The 23856-nt window shown below is 37.8% G+C and overlaps 2 protein-coding genes across 2 annotated transcripts in view; one reads left to right on the forward strand and one right to left on the reverse strand.

Moving 5' to 3' along the window:
• TSEN15 (tRNA splicing endonuclease subunit 15) overlaps window positions 1-22856 on the reverse strand; it is a 34897-nt gene extending 12041 nt beyond the window's left edge. The window contains exons 1-3 of the mRNA XM_041771199.1: window positions 22684-22856; window positions 20024-20105; window positions 19612-19747 (exon numbers count right to left, since the gene is read on the reverse strand). Of these exons, the coding sequence (XP_041627133.1) occupies window positions 19612-19747; window positions 20024-20105; window positions 22684-22809 (344 nt within the window). The 5' untranslated portion in view covers window positions 22810-22856. The remainder of the gene's footprint in view (window positions 1-19611; window positions 19748-20023; window positions 20106-22683) is intronic.
• Window positions 22857-23052: 196 nt separating this feature from the next.
• COLGALT2 (collagen beta(1-O)galactosyltransferase 2) overlaps window positions 23053-23856 on the forward strand; it is a 116090-nt gene continuing 115286 nt past the window's right edge. Inside the window, exon 1 of the mRNA XM_041755514.1 lies at window positions 23053-23420. The gene's annotated coding sequence lies outside the window, so the exon portion shown is untranslated. The remainder of the gene's footprint in view (window positions 23421-23856) is intronic.

The raw sequence follows: 23856 nt of genomic DNA on the forward strand, positions 1-23856 counted from the left end.
ATAAACAAACAGAAATATCAAGGCAGCCAAAGTCCCAAGGTTGGATTAGAATAATTAACTGCCTGTGTGGCCATTCACCAAAGTGGGAAGCCATTCTGCTAAAATAAACTGCAAGTTGTTGTTCCTTTTTTTTTTTTTTTTTGAGGCTAAGAGAAAAAGTGCTGTGTCAGTTTTAAGACACTGATGAAATTGGGGGTTTCACCAGCAACAGACTTTTAACAGAGGTAGTATGAGGACATGCATCATTTTGATATGCAAGGAGGCCAAAAGACAGAAATTATTTTGCCAGTTATTAGATTTCAGGCCTCAAATAAAATAATCATCATTAAATACATTTGTAATACAAAATACAGCTTTGGAGAGAAGAAGTATCTTTTGATTACAGGGAAATAATGAAGCATCCTTCAAAAAAATATGTAACACTTCAGGATTGAATCTTATACCTAAGAACATCTTTAGAAATGTCCTATAAAGGGAACTCAATTAGTTCTGGTAATCCTTTGCTCCACCATTAATGTAAGTCCTTTCCCCAAAAACACTAATTATACTTTTTACCAAAATTAACTCAAAGATGAAATTTTGTGGCTAAAAGGTGATTGGAGGGAGAGGTGAGGAGGATACAGATGAAAAAAAAAATTAAAGTAAGGCTATTCATAGCATTGGTGGAGTGCCTCTTCAGACATGTGAGTGTCTCTATTCTGCAGATAACATACACAGTTACAGTGTAAAGTGTGGGAAACAGTGATAAATTTTGCAAGTGGATGGATTTTGCAGCCATTCGAATTTTCTTTTGAGACTTTTGGACTATTTCTTGTAGCATATCCTTATGTTCTTTAACATGTTATTTAGCAAGTGTCTGCTATAGGAACTGAAAAGTGTAAGAAAGCTCATTCATTCATTCATTCATTTAACAAATACTTATTTAAGACCAAGTACTAGGTACCAAGCTAGACACTAAGACAACAGCATTTAAGAGCAAAGTTCCTGCTTTCATGGAGGTTATTTTCTAGTAGAGGAAGAAAGATAGGAAACAATCAAGGACAGCCAAATATATAATATATTAAGTAGCAATAAACGTGGTAAATGATATAAAGGAGGATTACTGCATAGGATGCAACTGTATAAGGGGTGAGATGATACTAGCTTACACCAGAGTAATGGTAGTATAGCAGAAGTGGTGAGCAATGACAGATTTTGGATATATTTATAAGAAAGAACTGCCAGAATTTGTTGATATATTAATTTAGGGTATGAGAACTGGGTATACTAAAACTAATAAAGAAGTTATATAGCAAGGTTACAGGATACATACAAGCTTAATATACAAAAGTCAAATGCTTTCTTATATACCAGCAATGAACAATTGTAATTTGAAATATAAAAGACAACACCATTTATATTTGCATAAAAAATTGAAATACTTTCAAAAAAACAAAAAAAAATACTTAGGCATAAACAAAAATAATATGTAAGGATCTATATAAGGAAAAGTATAAAACTCTGATGAAAGAAATCAAAGGAGATCTCAATAAATACAGTCCATGTTTCTGGAGAGGAAGGCTCAATAGCGTTAAGATGCCAATTCTTCCCAATGAGATCTACAGATTAAGCACAATCCCAAACAAAGCTCTAACAAGATATTTTGTGGATATTCAAACTGATTCTAAAGTTTATATGGAAAGGCAAAAGACAGAGAATAACACAATAGAGAAGAAGAACAAAGTAAGAGGACTGACGTTACCCGACTTCAAGATTTGTAAAGCTATATAGTAATTAAGACCAAGTCCTATTGGTGAAGGAACAGACAAATAGGTTAATGAACTACAACAGAGAGCCCAGAACTGACCCACACAAATTCAAGTCAACTGATCTCTGATGAAGAAGCAAAAATGGGTCAACAAATGGTGCTAGAACAACCAAATATTGACATAGAAAAAAAATGAATCTCTTTACACTTTTTACCAAAATTAACTCAAAGATGATCATAGATCTAAATGTAAAACACTAAACTATAAAACTTCTAGAAGACAACATGGGAGAGAATCTAAGTGAACTTGGGTTTGGTGATGAGTTTTTAGATACAATACCAAAAGTGTGATCTACAAAAGAAAAAATTATTTAGTTGGACTCCATTAAAATTAAAAACTCCTATTCTACAAAAGACACTATTAAGAGGATAAAAGATAAGCCACAGTGTGGGAGAAAATATTTGCAAAACACATATTTGGCAAGAGGTCTTGTATCTAAAATACCTAAATCTTTAAAACTCAACAAAAAGGAAAAAAAAACCAGCCCAAATTAAAAAATGGGCAAAAGATTTGAACAGTCACCTCCCTAAAGAAGATACACAGATAGCAAATATATGAAAAAAAGGTCAGCATCATATGTCATTAGGAAGCTGCAAATTCTAAAAAATGAGACACTGCTTATGCACCTATTAGCATAGCTAAAACTCAAAAAACAATGCATGGTGGGGAGAATGCATACTGCTAAATGGAAAAAGCCAAGGTTACATACTATACAATCTTAACTATCTAATATTCTGGAAAAGGCAAAACTATAGAGAAAGTTAAAAATTCAGGGGGTTCAGGGTAGGGGCAAAGGGATGAATACATGGAGCATAGGGGATTTTTAGGGTGGTGAAACTATTCTGTATGTCATGGTAGATACATGACATTATGAATCTGTTAAAATCCATAGAATTGTACAATAAAGAATGAACTCTAATGTAAACTATGGGCTTTACTCAAAATAATCTATCAATATTGGTTCATTAATTACAACAAATGTACCACACTAATGCAAGATGTTAATAATACTAATAAAACACTGTGTTGGGTTGGGGCTTATATGGGAAATCTCTGTACTATCTGCTGAATTGTTCTGTATATCTAAAATTATTCTCAAAAATAAAGTCTATCTATACAGACAATAACCCCAAGGGTTCTGGCCTGAGTTTCAGAATGAACAGAATTGCCATTGACTGACATGGGAAAAGTTGCAGAAGGACCAGTTTAGGGAGCAAATCAAGAGTTCTTTTTGGATGTGTTAATTTGAGACACCTTTTAGATCTCAGTGGAGATGTCAAATAGGATATGTCAAATGAGGCTGTCTAGGGGAGACAAAATGAAGAAGAGAAAAAAGTTTAGAGGTCTGCACCCTAAAGAACTTTTCACATTTAGAAGCTGGAAATCTGAAAATGTTCTGAAAGGAGGCAAAGAAATGGCAAGTGCTGGAGGTGACTTAACCTCAAATCCCCATGTTATGCTCTTGCACTGATAGCTGATTATTTCCTATAGTATCAGACTTGTGTATTTTAATCAGTCTTTAGAGAAAATGGACCCAAGCATTACAATTCCTACTATTCTCATTCACATAATTTCCCCAACTTTGTTTCAGGATAAACCTATGTCCTTCAAAGACCTCAAAGTGGTAAAACACTTGCTCTTTCTCTTATCTTTGAATTCCTTAATCCATTCCACCTCTACTGATCTACTACTGCTTACCAGGACGGTAGTTACTTTTCTCATATTCTTTCTATGTCTGTCTCCCCTTCTCTCTCTTCTTCCTAGTTCTCCTGTTCCCATCTCTCTGGCACGCGCTCTCCCTCTTTCTCTGTCTCTCTCTCTCTCTCTCTCTCTCACACACACACACACACACACCCTATTCTAGGGCCTTCTTACCAGGTGCAGGCAGGTACTCCCTCTGCCATTACTAATACCCAGTCATAATGAACTATTTGCAATTTTCAGGCTCGCTCAGCCCCCATTATATCTTGCTCATGATATTTTTTCTATGAGAAACATCCATTCCCATCCCCATGCCACTTGGAATACCTACAAATATTTGAAACAACTTGTCCCACTGGAAGCTTTTTCAGTCTCCCCTACCTCCCATGCTACCAGCTGAGGTCAGATCTCCCCCACTGCAATCTTTCTCAGTACCTTCCTTGTACCTATCTCTCATTATATTTATCACACTGGATATAAATGTCCGTCCATCTCAGTTCTAGACTGTGAGTGTCATGGGGGTAAGGACTGTAATCTTTGTACCCCTTAAGTCTAGTACACAATAGGCACCCAATAAATGAATGGGTAACCTGGAAAATACTGGAATAATCTGCAATTTGCCTTTTTATCTACCTCTAAAACCAAAACATGCTTCTACTTTGCCTCTAGATAGTCTCTAATTATATTTATATTCATTACATTTAGTGCTTAAGTAAAAAGTATAATTATATACATTTTTAACACTTTTACTGGAAGGTAGGTTATTTTGGTGTAAGAATAATAAATGAAATTTTAATTTTCCCTACATATCTCAGGGATTTAAATTGTGGGTTCTTTGTCTTCTCCCTTTAAGAACAGTGTTATAATATATTTAAAGATAAACAATTAGTCCATTTTTATTATCTGGGTTACTGCTGTGATAACACATAGAACTAATATTTTAAAAAAGGGAATTTCCCTTTCTTTAAAAAGAGAAAATTACTATTAATGGTTTTTAAGCAGGATATTTAAAAACTACATTAATTCTGACAAAGACAAAAGAACTGCAGCTTTTTTTATTCAATGTAGGAGGAAGGGAGAGTATTCTTTTGAAAACAACATTGTAGGAAACAGGTTGTTACAGCTTAAGCTGAGCATCAGATTTTCAAAGTAAGACTCGTGGAATTTAGGAAAGAAAACAGATAAACATGTGGGAAGAGGGAAAAGAAAAAAAGGAGAGGGACACAAGCCATAAGAACTCTTAATTAAAAAAAAAAAAAAGAACTCTTAATGACAGAACTGAGAGTTGCTAGAGAGAGGTGGGTGAGGGATGGGCTAGATGGATGATGGACACTGACAAGGGCACTTGTGATGATGAGCACTGGGTGTTATATGTAAGTGATGAATCACTGAATTCTACTCCAGAAACCAATATTGTACTGTATGTTAACTAATAATATTTAAATTTTAAAAATCAGGCTAGGAAAAAAAATAAAATAAAAATAAAAAATCAGACTAGAAATCCTAACTTTGGGTCTGACACTCATTTCTATATGTAATAAATTGTTTTCACATCAATTAGTCTTAACTGTACATGGATCATGAAATCAAATGACTAAAGTTCTTAAGACTGTTAGCCTTATGGCTGCTGAACTATCAGACGACCAATTTGGTATACAGAATGTTAAAGCCTTTTTCTGTTTCTAGAGTAATGTTCAGATTAGAAGGTGCTATGAAAGAGAACATTCAGAAAAATTTTCTCTCAGATAAAAAGGCTGGGGGTACCTATTTTAGAGAGGTACCAGAAATCAAAATAAATGCCACTAATTTATGGGACTGGGGGATAAAATGGCCACCAGAGAGGCTCCATCCTCACACAAGCTATCTACTATCCTCTGGTACCAAGAGGAGAGGACTGTTTCTAATTTAGTCAGGTCTCAAAAGGATGAATGATTCATTCATATTACTAAGCAAAGAATTATGATCCTTTGTAACACAGGAGATTTATAGATAGTTTTAAAAAACAGTGTCTTAACTGTCCATGGGTTCATAATTGCACAAAACACTTCACTCAACCTTTTTTAAAAACCTGTAATATCTATAAGCACAGATAAGCTTAAAATATGGCAACTGTGGTTTTTAGCATATCTTTCAAATATTACTGAAGAAACTAAATTGACAATGAAATTGAGAGATGACATAGGCTATATCAGAAAAAAAGCCTTGTAGTTAAAAAACAGAAAAACAGAGGCACCTGGCTGGCTCAATTAGTAGAGTACGTGTGGCTCTCGATCTCAGGGTTGTGAGTTCAAGCCCCATATTGGGCACAGTGTTTATATATTTATATATATATATTTATTTTTAAAAGATTTTACTTATTTATCTGAGAGCAAGAGAGAGTGAGTAAGAGAGAGGACGAGCAGGGGAAAGGACAAAGGGAAGAGAAGCAGACTCCCCACTGAGTAGAGAACCCAATGCCCAGCTTGATCCCAAGACACCGGGATCATAACCTAAGTTGAAGGTAGATGCTTAACCAACTGAACCACCCAGGCACCCCTAGAGCTTACTTAAAAAAAAAAAAAATTCTTCATAATATGCTACAGGTCCTCGTATATGTTACTTAAGATATTTTCCTATTTACAACTACCTATAATACTATTACAGAAGCCCGTAATACTATTATTTTAACTCTGCTATAGTTTACTTCTCCCATTTAGAGACATTCAATAAATATCAATGGCCAAAGAGAAGCTAATCAAATATCTGAACATAAATTTGACTTCATTTGCTACCTTAGCATTGAAAAAGGCCTCTGGCTTTCATTAGGATTCCTCTGGTTGTCTCATCTTTAAATTCATCAGATCTCTTTGACCTCAATGAATTTATTAATATGATTTTATACCATTGTTGTGTCTGGGGAAACTGTACTCATAACATCTACAGTCATTTACCAAACTTGCTACATGGATTCTTACATTCACTTTAGTAAGAAATAATCTGGAGTATTTTCTATATGCATATACCACCCAAATATATAACTTAATATAGTATTTTAAAATGTAAGCTAAAAATCATTTTACATTAGCTTTAAGGAATATTTTTAGATGAGAGATGCATCCCTTCCCTTCAAGAAACACAAACAACCTCCTACTGCATCAGCATAATTTTCCCACTAGATACTCAGATATGGGCTCTTTACCAGTTCTATTCTCCCACTGGAGATCAGCAATTAGTTTTTTTTTTTTTTTTAAGCAATTAGTATTAAATCATTATTTTCACAAGAGGCTATTTATACATAAGATCTTCTAATACTCAAAATATATGTCAAAGTGTTTTAACTATGAACATATATTATGTATAACTGCTTTACAGAAATTACCAGTCACAAAGTGTACTTTTGCTCAAAGTAATGCATTCACTTACTTCCATTCAAATACACATTCACCCTGCACTCTTGCCAGAAACTATGTAAATTAAATCAGGTCCAAAGCCTGGGAAAACAAGTGGGAAATGGATACAAAAACTGTTTAGACATTCTCGGAAATTCACACAGATAAAACATTACATGCTGATTAGAACTGTTACCTTTTAAGGTGTCAGAAAATATATACACACCATAAAATAAATAATGGAAAAAATAAGCTAAATATATGCTACTCAGCAGTCATGAAGCAAGATAGCTACTGAAGGGACTTTAAGAGATAAAGGGAGATTGTTTATTGTCATCACTGGGGAAATATAGCTAAGTTGTAGTTAACTATGTAAATGACAGAGTTTAGTCCAGTTTACAAACAACAGATACCAAAATTTAGGACTTATATAAAAGAGACAGCTATTATGCCTTATATGCTATATGTCTTTTGTAAATAACACAAGCCTTTACCACCAGCAAATTACTAATTCCTCTGGCTCTCATACTTTGTTTTACTACCCAGATTCCCCAGTAATAAAATGTTATTCAAAGTTTTTGAGGGATATAGAGCATTAAAACACACACAAACCCCCCTAGCCCCCCACGCATGCAGTGGGCACACCATACATCAAGGAACTAAACAGCACCAAACAGGATAGTGATTTACTACTGGTTGTTTAGGTTGATTGTACAGTGTGACAAGTAATTTATTTCTAACAATAAAGTTCCAAAGTTGGCAGGTTATGTTTTAATATAAAAATTAATATTCCCTATAATGTATCATCATTCTCATTCACTCACATTCCACCATGCTTTCCTAAGTGAGAGTCAAAGGGAGAAGTCAGCACCAAGAGGTCCTGGGAACAATATATGACCTAAGCTCACAATACTAATACTATGCTTCTATGTTGCAGTCCAAGAGAAGTGAACTAGAATCATGAGTCAGAATAATGATAACAACAGTTCAAACCACCAGTAAGTGCTAGCTGTTAAGTTTCAATAGTTACCAATATTACACAGAGAGGTTATTAGATATTATGTCTCCTGATGAAAGAAGAGACTACCAGCTGCATGATGGTCTTAATAATGTTATCAAATTAAATGTCAACTATCTGGTTCCAGCTGCCAATGTGCAGAAAGCACAGAGGACAGAGAAACATCTTGCAGTGCACCATGAGTGAGCAATTGGCAAACCCAGACTATGGGAGAGTATGCAGGTCAAACGGCCCAGGTTCTCTAACAGAAAAACTATAAGGAAAAGAAAGGGATAGAGGGAGAACGCCTACATCACACGTTAGTAAACCACTGGTCTGTTAAGTCAAGTCTGAACTTCCCTATTTTCCATAAATAAAGTTATAAGAACATAAGTACATCCATTTGTTTATGTATTGTTTGTGGATGCTTTCACACCAACATAGCAGCACTGAATTGTGACAGAGACAAAATAGCCTGCAAAACCAAAATCTTTGCTATCCAGAGCTTTACAGAAAAGGTATGCCAATCTCTATTGCATATTAACGGAAGTTTATAAGAAAAAAAATTTTAATGGGCAAAATTCATGAGACACAAATAACTGCATAAATTATTTATAGAGATAAAGCTGACTCTTTCCTTCAACCTCAAGAACCCCTTGCTCTCCCTCTTTGAATTCCTAAACCATTCCACCCTCTACTGATCTACTACTGCTTACCAGGACGGTAGTACTTTTCTCATATCTTTCTCTGTCTGTCTCCCCTTCTCTCTCTTCTTCCTCGTTCTCCTGTTCCCATCTCTCTGGCACGCGCTCTCCCTCTTTCTCTGTCTCTCTCTCTCTCTCTCTCTCTCACACACACACACACACACACCCTATTCTAGGGCCTTCTTACCAGGTGCAGGCAGGTACTCCCTCTGCCATTACTAATACCCAGTCATAATGAACTATTTGCAATTTTCAGGCTCGCTCAGCCCCCATTATATCTTGCTCATGATATTTTTTCTATGAGAAACATCCATTCCCATCCCCATGCCACTTGGAATACCTACAAATATTTGAAACAACTTGTCCCACTGGAAGCTTTTTCAGTCTCCCCTACCTCCCATGCTACCAGCTGAGGTCAGATCTCCCCCACTGCAATCTTTCTCAGTACCTTCCTTGTACCTATCTCTCATTATATTTATCACACTGGATATAAATGTCCGTCCATCTCAGTTCTAGACTGTGCATGTCATGGGGGTAAGGACTGTAATCTTTGTACCCCTTAAGTCTAGTACACAATAGGCACCCAATAAATGAATGGGTAACCTGGAAAATACTGGAATAATCTGCAATTTGCCTTTTTATCTACCTCTAAAACCAAAACATGCTTCTACTTTGCCTCTAGATAGTCTCTAATTATATTTATATTCATTACATTTAGTGCTTAAGTAAAAAGTATAATTATATACATTTTTAACACTTTTACTGGAAGGTAGGTTATTTTGGTGTAAGAATAATAAATGAAATTTTAATTTTCCCTACATATCTCAGGGATTTAAATTGTGGGTTCTTTGTCTTCTCCCTTTAAGAACAGTGTTATAATATATTTAAAGATAAACAATTAGTCCATTTTTATTATCTGGGTTACTGCTGTGATAACACATAGAAGTAATATTTTAAAAAAGGGAATTTCCCTTTCTTTAAAAAGAGAAAATTACTATTAATGGTTTTTAAGCAGGATATTTAAAAACTACATTAATTCTGACAAAGACAAAAGAACTGCAGCTTTTTTTATTCAATGTAGGAGGAAGGGAGAGTATTCTTTTGAAAACAACATTGTAGGAAACAGGTTGTTACAGCTTAATAAGCTGAGCATCAGATTTTCAAAGTAAGACTCGTGGAATTTAGGAAAGAAAACAGATAAACATGTGGGAAGAGGGAAAAGAAAAAAAGGAGAGGGACACAAGCCATAAGAACTCTTAATTAAAAAAAAAAAAAAGAACTCTTAATGACAGAACTGAGGGTTGCTAGAGAGAGGTGGGTGAGGGATGGGCTAGATGGATGATGGACACTGACAAGGGCACTTGTGATGATGAGCACTGGGTGTTATATGTAAGTGATGAATCACTGAATTCTACTCCAGAAACCAATATTGTACTGTATGTTAACTAATAATATTTAAATTTTAAAAATCAGGCTAGGAAAAAAAATAAAATAAAAATAAAAAATCAGACTAGAAATCCTAACTTTGGGTCTGACACTCATTTCTATATGTAATAAATTGTTTTCACATCAATTAGTCTTAACTGTACATGGATCATGAAATCAAATGACTAAAGTTCTTAAGACTGTTAGCCTTATGGCTGCTGAACTATCAGACGACCAATTTGGTATACAGAATGTTAAAGCCTTTTTCTGTTTCTAGAGTAATGTTCAGATTAGAAGGTGCTATGAAAGAGAACATTCAGAAAAATTTTCTCTCAGATAAAAAGGCTGGGGGTACCTATTTTAGAGAGGTACCAGAAATCAAAATAAATGCCACTAATTTATGGGACTGGGGGATAAAATGGCCACCAGAGAGGCTCCATCCTCACACAAGCTATCTACTATCCTCTGGTACCAAGAGGAGAGGACTGTTTCTAATTTAGTCAGGTCTCAAAAGGATGAATGATTCATTCATATTACTAAGCAAAGAATTATGATCCTTTGTAACATAGGAGATTTATAGATAGTTTTAAAAAACAGTGTCTTAACTGTCCATGGGTTCATAATTGCACAAAACACTTCACTCAACCTTTTTTAAAAACCTGTAATATCTATAAGCACAGATAAGCTTAAAATATGGCAACTGTGGTTTTTAGCATATCTTTCAAATATTACTGAAGAAACTAAATTGACAATGAAATTGAGAGATGACATAGGCTATATCAGAAAAAAAGCCTTGTAGTTAAAAAACAGAAAAACAGAGGCACCTGGCTGGCTCAATTAGTAGAGTACGTGTGGCTCTCGATCTCAGGGTTGTGAGTTCAAGCCCCATATTGGGCACAGTGTTTATATATTTATATATATATATTTATTTTTAAAAGATTTTACTTATTTATCTGAGAGCAAGAGAGAGTGAGTAAGAGAGAGGACGAGCAGGGGAAAGGACAAAGGGAAGAGAAGCAGACTCCCCACTGAGTAGAGAACCCAATGCCCAGCTTGATCCCAAGACACCGGGATCATAACCTAAGTTGAAGGTAGATGCTTAACCAACTGAACCACCCAGGCACCCCTAGAGCTTACTTAAAAAAAAAAAATTCTTCATAATATGCTACAGGTCCTCATATAGGTTACTTAAGATATTTTCCTATTTACAACTACCTATAATACTATTACAGAAGCCTGTAATACTATTATTTTAACTCTGCTATAGTTTACTTCTCCCATTTAGAGACATTCAATAAATATCAATGGCCAAAGAGAAGCTAATCAAATATCTGAACATAAATTTGACTTCATTTGCTACCTTAGCATTGAAAAAGGCCTCTGGCTTTCATTAGGATTCCTCTGGTTGTCTCATCTTTAAATTCATCAGATCTCTTTGACCTCAATGAATTTATTAATATGATTTTATACCATTGTTGTGTCTGGGGAAACTGTACTCATAACATCTACAGTCATTTACCAAACTTGCTACATGGATTCTTACATTCACTTTAGTAAGAAATAATCTGGAGTATTTTCTATATGCATATACCACCCAAATATATAACTTAATATAGTATTTTAAAATGTAAGCTAAAAATCATTTTACATTAGCTTTAAGGAATATTTTTAGATGAGAGATGCATCCCTTCCCTTCAAGAAACACAAACAACCTCCTACTGCATCAGCATAATTTTCCCACTAGATACTCAGATATGGGCTCTTTACCAGTTCTATTCTCCCACTGGAGATCAGCAATTAGTTTTTTTTTTTTTTTTTAAGCAATTAGTATTAAATCATTATTTTCACAAGAGGCTATTTATACATAAGATCTTCTAATACTCAAATATATGTCAAAGTGTTTTAACTATGAACATATATTATGTATAACTGCTTTACAGAAATTACCAGTCACAAAGTGTACTTTTGCTCAAAGTAATGCATTCACTTACTTCCATTCAAATACACATTCACCCTGCACTCTTGCCAGAAACTATGTAAATTAAATCAGGTCCAAAGCCTGGGAAAACAAGTGGGAAATGGATACAAAAACTGTTTAGACATTCTCGGAAATTCACACAGATAAAACATTACATGCTGATTAGAACTGTTACCTTTTAAGGTGTCAGAAAATATATACACACCATAAAATAAATAATGGAAAAAATAAGCTAAATATATGCTACTCAGCAGTCATGAAGCAAGATAGCTACTGAAGGGACTTTAAGAGATAAAGGGAGATTGTTTATTGTCATCACTGGGGAAATATAGCTAAGTTGTAGTTAACTATGTAAATGACAGAGTTTAGTCCAGTTTACAAACAACAGATACCAAAATTTAGGACTTATATAAAAGAGACAGCTATTATGCCTTATATGCTATATGTCTTTTGTAAATAACACAAGCCTTTACCACCAGCAAATTACTAATTCCTCTGGCTCTCATACTTTGTTTTACTACCCAGATTCCCCAGTAATAAAATGTTATTCAAAGTTTTTGAGGGATATAGAGCATTAAAACACACACAAACCCCCCTAGCCCCCCACGCATGCAGTGGGCACACCATACATCAAGGAACTAAACAGCACCAAACAGGATAGTGATTTACTACTGGTTGTTTAGGTTGATTGTACAGTGTGACAAGTAATTTATTTCTAACAATAAAGTTCCAAAGTTGGCAGGTTATGTTTTAATATAAAAATTAATATTCCCTATAATGTATCATCATTCTCATTCACTCACATTCCACCATGCTTTCCTAAGTGAGAGTCAAAGGGAGAAGTCAGCACCAAGAGGTCCTGGGAACAATATATGACCTAAGCTCACAATACTAATACTATGCTTCTATGTTGCAGTCCAAGGGAAGTGAACTAGAATCATGAGTCAGAATAATGATAACAACAGTTCAAACCACCAGTAAGTGCTAGCTGTTAAGTTTCAATAGTTACCAATATTACACAGAGAGGTTATTAGATATTATGTCTCCTGATGAAAGAAGAGACTACCAGCTGCATGATGGTCTTAATAATGTTATCAAATTAAATGTCAACTATCTGGTTCCAGCTGCCAATGTGCAGAAAGCACAGAGGACAGAGAAACATCTTGCAGTGCACCATGAGTGAGCAATTGGCAAACCCAGACTATGGGAGAGTATGCAGGTCAAACGGCCCAGGTTCTCTAACAGAAAAACTATAAGGAAAAGAAAGGGATAGAGGGAGAACGCCTACATCACACGTTAGTAAACCACTGGTCTGTAAGTCAAGTCTGAACTTCCCTATTTTCCATAAATAAAGTTATAAGAACATAAGTACATCCATTTGTTTATGTATTGTTTGTGGATGCTTTCACACCAACATAGCAGCACTGAATTGTGACAGAGACAAAATAGCCTGCAAAACCAAAATCTTTGCTATTCAGAGCTTTACAGAAAAGGTATGCCAATCTCTATTGCATATTAACGGAAGTTTATAAGAAAAAAAATTTTAATGGGCAAAATTCATGAGACACAAATAACTGCATAAATTATTTATAGAGATAAAGCTGATTTTAAATTTTTATATGGAAAATAAAAAGACCTAGCATAGCCAAAAAAAGCCCACAAAAAACCCAAAACTTTGAAAAAGAACAAAGTTGAAGGACTTCTACTACCTGATTTCAGGTCTTCCTACAAAGTTACAGTAATCAAGACAGTATGACACTGACAAAAAAGACGTACAAGATCAGGGCAGCCTGGGGGGCTCAGCGGTTTAGTGCCGCCTTCAGCTCAGGGTGTGATCCTGGAGACCCGGGATCGAGTCCCACGTCGGGCTCCCTGCATAAAGCCTGCTTCTCCCTCTGCCTATGTCTCTGCCTCTCTCTCTCTCTCTTCTCTCTGTTTCTCATGAATAAATAAATAAAATTAAAAAAGAAAAGACATACAGACTACAGTGTCCAGAAACAGACATATACACATGGTCAGCTAATTTTCAACAGAGGTGTCATAGAAATTTACTTATGCTGGAACAATTGGACATGTATTTGCCAAAAAAAAAAAAAAAAAAAAAGAAAGAAGAGAAGAGAAAGAATCTTGACCCTCTTAGCTCACACTACATAGATTTCCACTCAAATTGCTAAAAGTAAAAACTAGAATTGTAAAACTTTGAAAAGAAAGTATAGGAGAAAATTTTATGACAGTGGGGTAAAACACATTTTTTACATGGAACACAAAAACCCCAAACTGTAAAAGAAAAAAAATGCTAAATTGAACATCAAAATTTAAACCTTCTGCTCTTCCAAAGATTATTAAGACAAGTCATAGACTGAAGGAAAAATATTTTCAAAAGAATATGTGATAAAGGAATATCTCAAACACATAAAGAACTTTTAACAATTTATTAAAAACAGAACACAATCTTTAAAATATAAACAACAGATTTAACTGACCAAAGAAGAGGTAGAGGTGGCAAATATGTACATGAGAAGATGCTCAACATCATTAGTCATCAGGGAAATACAAATTTAAAGCCACAATGAGATACTTACTTACTTAATTGAATCTACTTACTTAATTGAACGACTGAAATTAAATAAGCTGATCATCCAAAATGTTGCTGCAGTTGTGGAACAACTGGAACTTTTATACTTCGCTGGTGGGTACAGAAAATAGCATAGTAGCTTTGGAAAATAGTTTGGCAGTTTCTTATGAAGTTAAAAATGTGTTTATCATATGAACTAGTTAGTAATTCAGTGCCTAAATATTTACTCAGGAGAACTGAAGGCATATATCTACACAAAGATCTATATGAGGTTTATAGTGCTTTCATCCATAAAAGCCAAAAACCAGAAACAATCCAAAAACTGGTAATGGTTAAATAAACTGTGGCACATCCATACAATGGAATACTACTCAGCAATAAAAACAGGCACACTACTGATATATGCAACAACACAGCAGAATCTCCATGGCATGATGCTAAGGGACGGAAGCATGACACAAAGGCTCATAATTCTATTGATAGGACACTCTGAAAAGACAAAACTACAGGAATTGATGACTGAGGAGCACGAGGGAAGTTTGGGAACTGTGTACATGACTATATACATTTATTAAAAACTCACATGTCTGTCTCCCTAAAATGAGTGTTTTTACTGTATATAAATTTTACTTCAATGAGCCTAACTTAAAAAAAAAAAAAAAGACACAATGAGGGTTCCTGGGTGGCTCAGTCCATTAAGTGCATGTCTTCTGCTCAGGTCATGATCCCAGAGTCCTAGGATCAAGCCCTACATTGGCTCCCTGCTTAGTAGGGAGTCTGCTTCTCCCTCTCCTTCCGCTCCTCTCCCCTGCTTCTGCTTTCTCTAATAAATAAAATCTTTTTTTTAAAAAGGCACAAATAAACTACAGAGAAACACAAGGAAATTATTTTTATAAAAAGTATGAATAATAGTTACTTTGGTGGGAAAGAGAGAGTTATGCTTGGAATAGAGCACATAGAAGGGGTTTGGGGATGGCTGGAGATGTTCTACTTCGTGACTTGATCAGGTGGTTACATGGATTCAACATGTTTCCATATAACTCAATCTATACATTTTTATTGGGTGGTTTTCTGTATCTGGTTTTATTTTACAATAAAAGATTTAAGACAATAAACAACATGTTGGTGAGGATGTGGTGAAAAGGGAACCCTTGTACCGTGTTGGTGGGAATGTAAATTGGTACAGTTAGTATGGAAGACAGTATGAAGCTTCCTCAAAAAATTAAAAATAGAAATACCATAGGACTCAGTAATTCTACTACTGGGTATTTACCCAAAGAAAATGAAAACACTAATTCAAAAAGATATTTGTGCCCTATGTCTACTGCAGCATTATTTATAATAGCCAAGATAGGTAGACAACCCAAGTGTCCATCAATAGATGAATGGATAAAGATATAAGTCTGTGTGTGTGTATAATATATATATATATGTATATATATGGTATATATATACATATATATATGGTGGAACATTATTCAGTCATAAAAAAGAATGAAATCTTGGTATTCATAACAATATCGGTGAACCTAGAAGACAGCATGCTAACTGAAATAAGCTAGAAAAAGATAAATGCCGTATGATTTCACTTAAATGTGGAATCTAAAAAATAAAACAAACATAAACCCAGAAATAGACTTATAAATAGAGAACAAGCTGGTGGTTGCCAGAGAGACAGAGGTGGAGGAATGGGTGAAATAGGTGAAAGGGATTAAGAGGTACAAAACTTCTAGTAATAAATAAATCATAGAGTATGAAAAGTACAACATAGAGAGTTGACAACATTGACAGTTATAGTCAATAACATTATAACAACTTTGGTGACACATGGTAACTACACTTATTGTGGTGAACATTTTTTAATGTATACAACTATTGAATCACTATGTTGTGCCCCGGAAATTTACATAATACTGTATGTTAACTATACTTCAATAAGAAAAAAACTTTTATTTATTTTTATTTTTTTAACGATTTTATTTGTTTATGATAGACAGAGAGAGAGAGAGAGAGAGGCAGAGACACAGGCAGAGGGAGAGGCAGGCTCCATGCCGGGAGCCTGACGTGGGACTCGATCCCGGAGCTCCAGGATTGTGCCCTGGGCAAAAGGCAGGCGCTAAACCACTGAGCCACCCAGGGATCCCCAAGAAAAAACTTTTAAAATGCTAATGAAAATAGAAACAGAACTCTTAACAGCTATCAGAATTTGTTGTCTACTAAGAGGCCTTGGTGCAACTCACTTAATCCTGCATTATCTTTTGGAAACAGTATAGTATAAATGAAAATAGATTTTTAATCTCAGCTTGTTATATGTGAAATTAGATAAAAGAAGTACCCTATAAACCATTCAGAACTTTAGAGCTGATGAAATGAGAATACACTTAGGAATGTACTTTGAAATATTATAACATTGTAACAAAGGCAAAATACTCTTAAAACCACATGAAGTAATCTACAGTATCACTCCTCTGCCTTAAGCCTTTCAGTGGCACCATCCACATAGCAGTAATTTTTGGTATTTTTTGTGGAAATCCAGGGCTCAACAGACATACTTGAGGTACAAGGAATTGTGTATACTGTACAGATTGTGCTTTGCACAAGAATACTTGGTACAAGTGGGTCTGAAATCCAGCTTATGCTACTTGCCAAGCCTTCAACCCTGGTGAAGAGACTTTGTTTCTTTCCTTCCTTCTTTTCCTTTTTTTTTTTTTTTTGGTAAAATTTTATTATTTATTTGAGAGAGAAAGAGAAAGAGAAAGAGAGAAAGAGAGAGAGAGAGAGAGAAGCAAGCTCCCCACTGAGCAGGAAGCCTGATGCAGGGCTTGATCCCAGGATCATGACCTGAGCCAAAGGCAGATGTTTAACTGACTGTGTCACCCAGGTGCCCCGGTATGTCTCTTTCTAATTCACTCAAAGGTACCCTTTGAGCTAGCTGTACCCCTGTTCAAAGATTCCCCCATAAGCTAATACCTTCTGTCACACAATAGCAACGTAAAATGTCTGAAAATCTTCTGCATCGTTAAGACGAACCACAAATAAGCACATTTAAATTTCTATGTCCTTGATTACAGCAGATTTGAGTCATTTGAGTTCCTTTTCTGTGAATTGCCTGTTTCTGTCCATGTTTTTTTGTTGGGTTGTTTTTCCTTGAGTCACAGAAGTTATTTATATACTATGAATTAATTATTGTCAGTTATATGTCAATAAATCCCTTCTTCTACTCTATGAAAACTTATTGTGATACTATAAACCCATAACCTTTAAGACAGCAATTTAGTAATAACCAGTAAAGAGGAAGGTGCAAATGCTTTAAGTCCCAGCCATTCCAAGTCTAGACTTCCACCTTAGAGAAACTCTCATACATAAGAATAAAGATATACATATAAGACTATTCACTATAGTATAATTTTTAATAGCAAAACATTGAAATCAGTGAAGGCTTCATGATTTAGGTAATCTTTCCCACCTCATTTCCCATCCTCCCCTATTTTCCCATGAGTTCTATTTACTCATATGTTCATTAGCTGCCTCAGCCAACATTATAAAGCACCTGCTCTGAACTAGATACCATGCTACAGGCAGGCAATCATGCTTAACTACTTGATAGTCGTCCTGCTAAAACATGGTCTCTTACTAACTTCAGGAGGTTTTTCCTGTCCTTCCTCTGCTACAGTCTTCTATAAAGTACTTACTGGTGCTCCATTATCCTTTTATTCAATTACCTAACAATAAAATAAGTGGAGGCAGTCCCAAATTACACAGTTAATTAGGTCTCAGAACAAAGGAGAATTCTCTTTTTATTAGATCCATTCAATAATTACCAAAAAATGAAATAAAATTTATTTTCCAAATCAACATTTAGTGCTAAGAACACTACTTTCAAGAGGATGCCTTAAATACCCTGTGATCTCATTTATATGTGGAATCTTAAAAAAAAAATTCATAGATACAGAAAACAGATTGGTGGTTGTCAGAGGCAGGGGCTGGAGAATGGGCAAAATGGGTTAAAGGAGTCAAAAGGCACAAACTTCCAGTTATAAAATAAATAACATATGGGGATATAATGTACGGCACAGCAACTAGTTTGTAACACTGCATATTTAAAAGTGACTAAGAGAGTAGACCTTTAAAGTTCTCATCACAAGAAAAATTCTGTAACTTTGTATAGTGACAAATCTTCACTAGACTTCTTGTGATGATCATTTCATATTATATACAAATACCAAATCATTATATTATACACCTGAAACGTAGTATGTCATACGTCACTTATACCTAAAAAGGTAGTTGTCTTTATCAACACAGTATCTCCAGCACTTAGATCACTGACCCATAGTAGTCACTCAATAAATGTTTGGTTAAGTAAAGACTAAAAAGCCTCAGCAATATTATCTGACAAATAGTGCAAGTGAGAGAGAGTGTCCAAGGCAGAAGCCACAGTCTTTGGTTAATGTCATCTCAGAAGTAACATCCCATCATTTTTGCCGAATTTTATTTGTTAAAAGCAAGTCAGCAAGTATAGACCATACTCAAGGAAGAGGAATTACGCAAGGGTGGGCCTACTATTAGTTTTGTTTTGCAGGGTTGATTTGGAGAACGTGTCATGAAATAAAGATATGTTTAATCCAATTCTGTGTAGCTAAGAGTCTTTAAAAAAATACCATGAACTGCATGACATTTTCTTTGATTTCAAGTTGCATGTTAAGCACACTCTTCATCAACATCTATAGCAAATATAATTTGTATCAATTATTATGGTACATCTTAAAATATCTGTTTCAAGTGTAATGGTCTTGCCTCCTTATGAGAATGAAAACATTGTTTCCTTTAGGATAGTATTTCTATTATATATATCCCTTCTCTGAAAAAGTACTGACAATATAGTGAGTACTAAATACTTGTGAAATGCTCATATTGAACTACTTCCTCAAATAACCAAGAGTAAAGCTATGATCCCTGTACCCTACATTCCTTTAAAAATATATTACTACCTCAAATTTAATGGTTCCTAGTAGAAAGGAACTAACCTGTTAAAGACCAAAATCACCTGCCCACCTGTTATGGCTGAGGGAAGCACTGATGGATGTAGGCACCACAGTCTGTAATCCTTCTCCTTCTATCTCAGTACCGACAAGGCAGATGAGCTGAAGATCTGGTAATCCAACACAATTTACTTCATGCCAACTTTTACCTGAAAGGGCATCGTTGAATGGATAATGTTTATCAAAGATAAAAGATAAAATTCTAAATTTCTATCTAATATTCTGCTGAACAAACATCACCCATAATGTTATCTTGTCTTTACTCTTCCAGTATTTTGTTATCCAATAAAATTCCCAATGTAAATGAATGAATAAGTTACAAAACTGACAAAATTAATAGCAAATGTATAAATGCCATATCCCAACCCAACTCCCCATTCCCCCACCATAGCCCCAATAGCAAAACAATAAAACAAATAACTTACTCTCCATGAGGTCCAGGTAAACCAAGAATGCTATATAAACTTGGCTGGCATCTCCTATATCTAATTCCATCATTTCTAAATACTGGAAATCAAAAGGTAATTGTCAGAGAAGAATCTCTTAATATTTTCTTTCACTTAATCAACAACGATTCACTAAATATATATATATATATATATATATATATATATATATATATATATATAGTAGAAAACTCTCTTCTAGGTATAATGGGAGTTAGAAGGCCTGATCTCTGTCTCTAAAAAACTTGTGTGTTTTTTTTTTTTTAAAGATTTTATTTATTTACTCATGAGAGACACAGAGAGAGAGAGAGAGAGAGAGGCAGACACAGGCAGAGGGAGAAGCAGGCTCCATGCAGGGAGCCCAACATGGGACTCGATCCCGGGACTCCAGGATCACGCCCTGGGCCTAAGGCAGGCACTAAACCGCTGAGCCACCCAGGGATCCCCCCAAACTTGTGACTGTTAAGGTAAACACATGCACACTTCACAACTGTTGGGCAATTAACAACCCATGATGGTTAAGTGATTAAAAACCAGTGTGTGAAATAAAAAACAAAAACAAAAAAACATGACATAAGAAATCAGAGGAGCTCTACTGGGATAGCTTGGTTGGTGAATGTTTCATGGCAGAAGTGGACACAGACTGGGCCCTGAAGGGCAGATATAATTTGAGTGAATAAAGAAGACAGGGTAACAGTGTGGGAGTAGAGGTGGGTGTAGGCCACACATACTCAGGGCCTAGAGAGTAGTCTATCTGCCAGGAGCACAGACACTTAACAGGGTTTCTGTGGCAGCACATTACCGAGAGCCACCATTTCTGTGTTCTCTGTTTGCCTTTGAAGAAAGTCAGCTAAAATATTCCTCCTGGCTTCTGTCTGATTTGTGCTTGGGTCAGCACTGGAGAACATTCTTCAGTGGACTTCCACTGCAAGGGAAGCCTGAGGTTTCCCAGCTATCCAGCGACTCAGTGGGTAAGCAGGCCTAATGCAGACTCAGTGGGTAAGCAGGCCTAATGCAGAGGTGAGGCATCAGCAGACCTGCATGGGTGCAGACCTGCAGTCATCCTCTCTAGCTTCATTGTAAGTATGTACAGGTGCAGGAGAACAGGGGTATTGCTAGTTGTCCTCCTCACATCTCAAATGTGTTTGAAAATAACACTGAAAAGGTAACTGGAGACCAGGTTACAAGGTCTTGACACCCAAGCTAAAAGCCTGAATTTTACCCGTAAAGAAACACTGAGGATTTCTAAACATAATAGAATGGAATTAATGTTGCATACTATATACACTATTTCTTACATATATTACATAGAGCTTAGTACGTCAAGTGCTTTACAAATATTAACTGATTTAATCCTGTAACAACCCTCTCTGGTAAGAACTATTATTATCCCCATTTTACAAATGAGAAAACTGAGAAACAATGCGATTTTAAAACTCCCCACCCCCCACCCCCCAAAAAATCACAAAGCTAGTGACCTAACAGGGTTTCCAACTCAAGCAGTGTATTCAAAGTCTCGGGCAGAACTACTGGGTCAGGCTTCTTAAACGTGTTACGGTTCTTCTTTTTTATGGCACCAAAAAACGTATCCATGTTTGTTTTCCTTCACCTTGATGGGGGGAATAAGGGGTTAGAGGAGGAGAATAAAATCAAGAAAGAGAACTTGAAAAGGGATTGACTCTTTTCAGACTTACACCTTCGGAAATTTCCTTTTGACTTTTTTTTTAAAGATTTTATTTATTTATTCATGATAGACATAGAGAGCGAGAGAGGCAGAGACACAGGCAGAGGGAGAAGCATGGAGCACGCAGGGAGCCCGACGCGGGACTCGATCCCAGGTCTCTAGGATCACGCCCTGGGCTGAAGGGGGCGCTAAACCGCTGAGCCACCCGGGCTGCCCTTCTTGACTTGTTTTTAGATAATGGTCTATGAACTACTGCTTGCTCCCCAGCAGAAGACTCCCATTGTACTCAAGTAACCCGACCAGTCTGAGATTTCCTACAAAAGCCCCATCTCCACTCACTGGCCCGTTACTGGTCCAGGGCAGCAACTGGCCAAGCAGAAGCGAGCAAGGATCTATCTCCTTTGCTCCTTTACAAAACAAAACAAGTCAAACCAAGCCAGACCCCACACCCGTAATGCTGAGCAGCCCGGCTTTGGGGAAGAACCCATTGCAACGTCACAGGGGTGAGAGCGCCTCAGCGCGCCCGGGGCTCCGGGCGAAGTGCGCACGCGCCGGGGCCCACGCCTCGGCCCGCGTTACCTGCGCACGGCCCCGCGGCGCTTCTGCTGCGGGCGCGGTGCCTGCTGGGTCGCCGCGAGGACGGAAGGGGCCGTCCCCAGGGGCGCCCCGCGCGGCAGAACCCAGACAGGTGGAGGCGCACGAGGGGGCGCTGCCTCGGGAGGCGGCGGCCGGACGTCCCGCTCGGGAAAGGCTTGGCTGGGAGGGGGGGGGGCGGGGTACGCGGCTGCCCCAGCGAACCGTCCGGATCGTTTAAACGAACGTGACACCGCCGGCGGCTGGCGGACCGCGCGCGCGTCCCGGGCCCTGAGGTTCGCGCGCAAACCGCGGGGAGGCGACCCTCCCCCCCCCGCACCCTCCCCCCGGGAAGGCGCCCCGCTCCTCCCGCGCCTCTGACCTTTGGGTGGGTGCCCATCCAGGCGTCCTCGGGGGCCCAGGAGGGGGCGCCACCGCCGCCGCCGCCGCCGCCCGGGCCCAGCCCGCTGCAGCCGGGGGTGGGCTCCGAGCCGCCGCGCTCCTCCATGCCGGCCCGGGCCGCGCGCCGCTGGTGCACCACGCCCCGCGCCCGGCCGGCAGCAGGGGCGCGCGCGTCTGCGTTCCGCCCTCCCCCCGGCGCGCGGAGGGTGCGGAGACTCGGAGCGGAGAGAGAGGAGCTCCTCCCTCTGGCCATCGCAGCGGGAGCGCGGGCGGACGGCGCGCTGCAGCTCCGCGCGGCGTGTACTCAAACCTGGGCAGGTGCCAGGGGCAGAGAAAGTTCAGGGGGGCCCCCAGCCCAGGAGCCCTTCATCCTCTCTCCATCCGTGCTGTTTGCAGCCCTGTGGGGGCAAGTGGGAAGTGCCGTAGCCTTGGCTGCAGGGCTCCAGTTGCTGGGGACCCGGAGAGCCTCACTCAGGTGTGCGGTCGTGGAAGTTTTCAGGTGTGGAAGTCGATGAGGCCTCTAGAGGGGAGGGGAATGACGAAAGCCCAGACTGCCTAGAACCAGGTGTTTAGGCCCGACCTGCCTTTGAGGATTAGAGGAGGGAGAGAAAACACGACTTGTTGAAGGAGAGCGCAGAACTTTAGGATGCAGAGCATCGTGAGCATGTGACCTGGAAGCCAGGGACCAACAGTTGCAGATACGCAGAGGAGGACACGGTAAGCATTTATGCAATAGAATCCGGAACCTCTCCAACTTCCCATTCATAAAATCCCAGGTATGATTTAAAGTTCCTGACACATGGGCAGCCCGGGGGGGGCTCAGCGGTTTAGCGCCGCCTGCAGCCCAGGGTGTGATCCTGGAGACCGGGGATCGAGTCCCACGTCAATGCTCTCTGCATGGAGCCTGCTTCTCCCTCTGCCTGTGTCTCTGCCTCTTTCTCTCTCTGTGTGTCTCTCATGAATAAATAAATAAAATCTTAAAAAAAAAAATCCCTGACATATGAAAGTCATGAAACTGGGTCACATTTTTTTTTTCGTCTGCCTCTGAGATGAATCACATGTTGAAACTGACGGATAAAGCTTTTAAACTGTTATAACTCTCTTCAATAACGTAAAACAAAACCTGTTTTCAGTAAACGAAAATCTCAGAGGA

Source organism: Vulpes lagopus, chromosome 1 (assembly GCF_018345385.1).
Source record: "Vulpes lagopus strain Blue_001 chromosome 1, ASM1834538v1, whole genome shotgun sequence".
In the NCBI taxonomy this organism is placed as follows: Eukaryota; Metazoa; Chordata; class Mammalia; order Carnivora; family Canidae; genus Vulpes; species Vulpes lagopus.